At 34.8% G+C, this 6,000-nt stretch overlaps 1 protein-coding gene across 1 annotated transcript in view; it reads left to right on the top strand.

Moving 5' to 3' along the window:
- The window catches only part of IDE (insulin-degrading enzyme), a gene marked incomplete at its 5' end in the record, with an annotated part of 47,860 nt that overhangs the window by 14,381 nt on the left and 27,479 nt on the right, over positions 1–6,000 (top strand). Inside the window, one exon of the mRNA XM_008940367.1 lies at positions 5,624–5,726. Within this exon, the coding sequence (XP_008938615.1) occupies positions 5,624–5,726 (103 nt within the window). The remainder of the gene's footprint in view (positions 1–5,623; positions 5,727–6,000) is intronic.

Genomic DNA, 6,000 nt, shown 5'->3' with positions numbered 1-6,000 from the left:
AGGGAATACAGGTAGAGGGGAAAAAAAGTCAAGTTGACAGAATGTGGTCAGAAGAATAGGAATAGTGGTGACAATTTTTAGAAGAGTTTAGAATGTTATGTGGTGTGCTTTTTCAAATATGTAGTAAACATATTTGTTTCACAGTGTTCTTTAGTTATTATAAGCCTATATTTGGACTTGGTATTCTGCATTCCCGTTTTTCTTTGGTTTAGAAAAAAAAGGGCAAGAAAAGAGCAAGATGAGCAAGAATCTTATTAAAGAGAGAGGAAAAAGTAATTCTGAATATATATGGAATTTAGCCATAACTTATTTGAAATGTTAGTAACCAAAGTAAATGTTTACTATTATACATATCTTTTATTTGTAGTAATTTTGTAGGATTACATCAGTATTCTTGCATCTGAGAAAGTGAGTTGCTGGTGATGGGAATATTCTCTACACTGTTACACACTTAGTAACTGTGGATTAATTTAAAATTAAAAAAAAATTTTTTTTTTTCCAATATGGAACACATCTAGAGCAAATACCAACTGAAAATGATCAGCTTACGTATTTGAAGCAACTATGAAGCATTGGTCCTTCAGATAATGGAGATAATTGTTTCATCTCAGCTTTTCAAATTCAGTCTGTTTTGAATGCTGTGTATGTGACTTTTCAAGCAGCAAAGTGTAGTACATTTAGATGGGAGAGAAACAGTGATGGGGCTGTTTTGGAAACTAAATTTGATAGAGTAGATATGCTTTTCTGTACAGGAAGGTCTCCCAGTTTTTATAATCTGACACTTCACAAGCAAGGGCTCTGTCCACACTGCCCAAGTTACAGAAGGCAAAGGCAGGGACTGGCAGAAGTGAGGTCTGTCCACTGTAGGTGAAGTTCAGGTTCGAGACTATCTGAAGAACCTGGAGTTGTGTGAGTCCATGGGACCTGGCAAGATCCATCCCCAGGTCCTGAGGGAGCTGGCGGATGAAGCTCCTGACCTGCTTCCCGTCATATCTGAAAAGTTCTGGCATTCTGGTGAAACTTTCAAAATGGGGATGTACCTGGTTTTATGGCCTTTTCAGTTTACTGTTACAGAAATTGCACGTTCTTTTTGTTGCAGAGATTGTAGTAGGGCTTAAAGGCAGTAAATACAAGTAGGTTGGTTCGCAGCCTGTGCCTACAGCTGTCCTGTTAAGGCTTAAATATAAATGCGTACAAAGTAGAGAGTGATTAAATGCAGTTTTAGGGGTGGAATTCAGAAAAGTGTTGATACTGCAACATGGATTGAATGGAGCCTGCAGGACGCCTATAATGGTGTACCAGCAGGCATACTTTGAATGGTATATGGTCAGAGTAATGATAAATCTGTTGCTTATTATCTGTAGAGTAAAACCATGCTAGTGTTTGCTATTGCCAAGACAACTATATGTTCACATCTTAGTTCTCTTTATGTTCATACTGTTGCCCTTCTCCAAAACTACAACTTATAAAGAGAAACCCAAAACAAGAAACCAAATTAAGAGTCTTAAGTGTGGTTTTGCTCTTTCCTGCTTTTGTAACATACATTTTTTTCAGTACAGACTCAAAAGTTAGAGTTTTGCTTCTATGTAGCTTCTATGATAAAATCAAAAAGCAAAATCAGCAAGCTGATTTTGTTCCTCAGATATAAAAGTATAAGTCCTTTCTAGAATTTTAGTGGGAATTAAATGTTTTTGTTCTGGGAAGCCCCTATTTAAAGATCTGAGCAAATCAGACTTTCCTATTTTCATGTGATTGAAACAAAGCATAAACTTGTTTATAACACTGTATTCTGAGCACTTACCTTTTGAAATTAAAAGTAGAGTGAAATTAACTAGGAATTCTTTCCTATTTCACTTAACTAAGATACTTCCAAAGTACAGTAAAATATAACAAGGAATAGAATTTGATAGTGTATTTTATTTTAAATTACTGGCAAAATAAGTTATCTTGGGGAACAAACAAGCCAACCTCTTTAAATATTACTAAAAGTGATTTCATGGTGGGTTACAAAGATTCAAGAAAGCCACTGTGGATTTACATCTCTTGAAAGAATGAGTTCATATTATAGATGCTAAGAAAAGGGTCCCCTTGTGTTTTACTTTTTTTATTACATCTGTATCTCTGTGAATGCCTTAAACAGTTCAGTGACTCATTTCCTCTTGTCAATGCTTGAGCAAATTGTATGTTCTTGTGGGGTATTTGCTTTGAAATACCTGTGCGTTCTGGTTGTCACCATTTACTGACATTTATGCTTATGTTTACCTTTCTGTTCTCCCTTTTTGTGGAAGGGATATATGTGCCACATCATCCTAACTTTGGCTGGTGGGTTTCCCCTCCCCCCCATTTTGCTTTCTTTTTATGCCTTGCATAAATTGTGTCTTCCAGTACTTTAGTTTTCATTGATATGAATTTTTCGGTTGTATTGTGGTTTTATTTATAATATTTATGATTTTCTTTTCATAACCCTATTAGAACTCACCTGCACTAAGGACTTTTCTTGGCATATAGGCTGAGGTAGCTGCATGCAATGTTAGAGACTACTGTTCAATGTTTTTAAAAAAAACTTAGCTTTTCCATGGTTACGTTCTTAACAAACTGTTTTTAAAAAGTATGGAAAAGTACCCATACTCACAGATGGTAGCGAGTATCCATATGTGCTCCTGTCTGACTGAACCATAACAGGAAGTTTTCATATTCTCCTCCCTGCTCCCGCCTCCACACGCTGCTTGTTGTGTGTAGTGGCATGATTTCCCTAAGAGAAACCTTTTTAAAATGTAAGTATCATTTTTACTTGTTCAAACTGGATTGGGTTTTGCCAGGCATCTGTGAAGATAAGGGAATAGACTTGGCATGTGTCACAATCTTAGATGAAAAATGTAATTTTCCCATCATTTTCACTACAATTTTTTTTTCCCTCTCGTCATCTGCAGAACAAATGCTCCTATTAAAATTTAAGAACCTAGTGACTCATGAGATTAAGCAACTAAAGTAAGTTTTCCCCTGGATAGTAAATGAAGGTTTTTCCTCTTGATATCTGAAGTGCAGCACTAGTACTCTCCTAGAGGGAAGAAAAATAAAATTTTTGCCAAAAATGTTGATACAGAAATTTCTAAGGACTAGAATTTCACAGAGGCTGAATTTCTATGCAGTCAGTGATTTTGGTGCTCATCCCTGATGATGAACATTACCAACATGGAATGTATGTGTTTAGTTTATAATTGTGTTGTATCTGAGTAAGGATTTTGAAAATTACAACTTTTAAACTTATTTCCTATCAAAAACAATTGTGTTTTTAGAGGCTTAGTTTTATTAAATTTATAAAAACAAATTACTTGTGCTTCTGCAGAATGATTAGAATGCTGTACCCTAGCAACACCTCTGCATGAAGTTTCCTCTTGCTCGGTTTTCTAATGGGATTTGTGTGGTAGTGGCTTTGACAGCCTATATTGTCTTGTACCAGTTTTACTAAACTCCTTTTTGGAGTTCTGCTCCTTTTTGGAAGAAGTTATAAATCTAGGCTTTTGTTGTTTTTGTCTCAGTTGTGTTACTTCATGCATTTGGGTAAGATAAGTCATTCTTTCCATTGTTTGACAGTGTCATTTAGAAGACAAAGTTTAAGTTAGCTCCTGAAAAAAGCAACTGTTCCTTTTTAAGTGTAAATAATTGTTTTCAACAAATTTGCCTTTACATGTATGTTACTAACATCATAAATACTGTGGTCTCAAAATCTGTTACTTTTTCATCCTTAGAAACTTGAGTTTTGTTACATAAATCTGGAATTATAATAGTTGATCATCTTTCCTTGAAGTACATTCATTTTAAAGCATGCGTTCTCTTACTACCTAACACTCTTCTGTGGATCTGTCACTTGTAGTTTCATTTTAGATTTCAGGAGAGTGGAAAACAAGACGGTATCTAGTAAATATGTATCACATTATATAAATTGTGCTTGTTTTAAAATACTGACCATAGCTGAAGGACTGTAACAGTTTGCATGTACACGAATGTACGTTTAGAAGTTAAATTGCATTTATAGTTGCAGCTGTATTCCATGTTCATGACTGGCTTGGAAGCCTAAATGCACTGGCTGATTTTAAGTATGTTATAAGCAGGTCCTATTAAAGACTGCCTGTCTTGCTTTTCCAGTGCATTTCAACACTGTCTTAAAGCATGTAGATATTCATAGTGCCATACAGCACAACACAGAAATGAAAAGCAAAAGTAACATTACATAATTGGTAACTTTAGAGATGTACCGTGATACATTTAAATAACTGCATAGCATTGTGTTTCTGTCTGTGGTGCTTTTCCTGTCTTCTTTTCTTGTCCTGATCTTCATTGCTGCTGGTTCTTGTATCTTAGCTTAGATTGTAAGTCTTGAGCAGATGAAATGCCTATTGATTTGTTTCATGTGGTTATGAGTGTATTTCTGAGAGCTCAAAATATAAGTAATCATTCCAGTAGTGATTTGGGTATAGGGAGGACAAGAGAATCTTTTTGAAGCAGAACTGTGTGAAGGATTGTAATCCTGATGTCCACAATTTCGTTTTCTGTATGTTGAGTGGACAGAATTATTTTTAGGTCCTTAATTTTAATATGATCCTAGAGCAAATGTTTGGGTGCTTGAAGTGTCACTGTTGCTCAAGCATCGATACATTGGAGAAGGGTAGGAGGATGAGTGTCAAACAGCATCATCTGTAGATTCTAACATCAGACGTCTTTGTCTTGCTGCTTAGACCTCATGATTATTGGAATTTTACCAGGAGAATCTTTTAACATAAGACTCTGATTTTTTATATTTTATTTTATTTTTATTTAATGGATGGAAAAGCCTGGTATTTTGCTTTGAAATTCTAAAAGAATTTATGGGTTTTGCAGTCTTTTAGCAACTTTACCTGTAGATCATAGAGCTTTTGTTCATCAGCTGTCCAAGGTAAAATACAACACATAATAGCATATTTCTCATTTTAATGTAAACAACAATCTCTAATAGATTTCACATTGTTGACCAAGCTAGTGTCTGCTATGCTGCAAAAACAAATATTCTCTAGGATTAATAAAGTGCTTGTTTTTTTGCTGAATATTTTATCAATGTGCCTTTTGTAAAAAGACTGAAATAGATGTAACACGCAAACAGATAGGAAACCATTTCATATGAAGTCACAAGAAAAACATTAACCGTTTCTACTGCCATCTGCAATAAAATTTCTGTAGTTAGTATTTTCACGTATCTGACTGTTGATATAGATGGTATGAAAAATGTTATTATACTCCAGATGATTTTGCAGAAGATTGCAAAGGCTGCTTTTTGTGTTTTCTGATACAAGGACAAAGTCTAAAAGTTAGAAATTGCATGCAGCACGAATTGTGTGTAACTGTAGGTTGTAACACTTCAGAAAAACAGTAAAATTAAGTGACACTGTTAACCTGATTTCATGATTAACCTTAGTATGTCGTTTGGTATGTGTATCCTTGCTGTCTAAATGTAAACTGTAATTGTCCAGGGACCATTTCCAGTAATCAATGCATTCTGATGGTAGAACAGAAATAGTGTTCTGAATAATTTCTCACAGTATTTTCTCAGACATGTTCATGCCAAAGTGCTTTGTCTCTTTGTTTTCAGAGTTGCAATAGTTTCCAAGTCTTTTGAAGGAAAAACTGATCGAACGGAAGAGTGGTATGGAACACAGTACACACAAGAAGCAATTTCTGATGATGTTATTAAGGCATGTTAAAAATTCTAATGTGTTCTAATGCCTGAGGTGATAAATTCTTTGTCTAATCTTCCATTTGGTTCAAGGGACAACTTAAATCTGTTGCTCTGCATAGCATGAAAATTGTCAGTGAATCTGTTTTAATATTATGAGAAGCAGAGATCTTGTATTAGCCTTTAGATTTCAAGTACTTATTCCATAGGACAAATAAATTGTATTGGTTTTAAGCCATGCTAAATACTGGGAATGTTATACTATTTTTACACCAAAACGTAATATTCGTGTT

This window comes from Merops nubicus, unplaced genomic scaffold, assembly GCF_000691845.1.
Source record: "Merops nubicus isolate BGI_N331 unplaced genomic scaffold, ASM69184v1 scaffold4655, whole genome shotgun sequence".
In the NCBI taxonomy this organism is placed as follows: Eukaryota; Metazoa; Chordata; class Aves; order Coraciiformes; family Meropidae; genus Merops; species Merops nubicus.
This window is presented reverse-complemented; position numbering and strand designations above follow the sequence as displayed.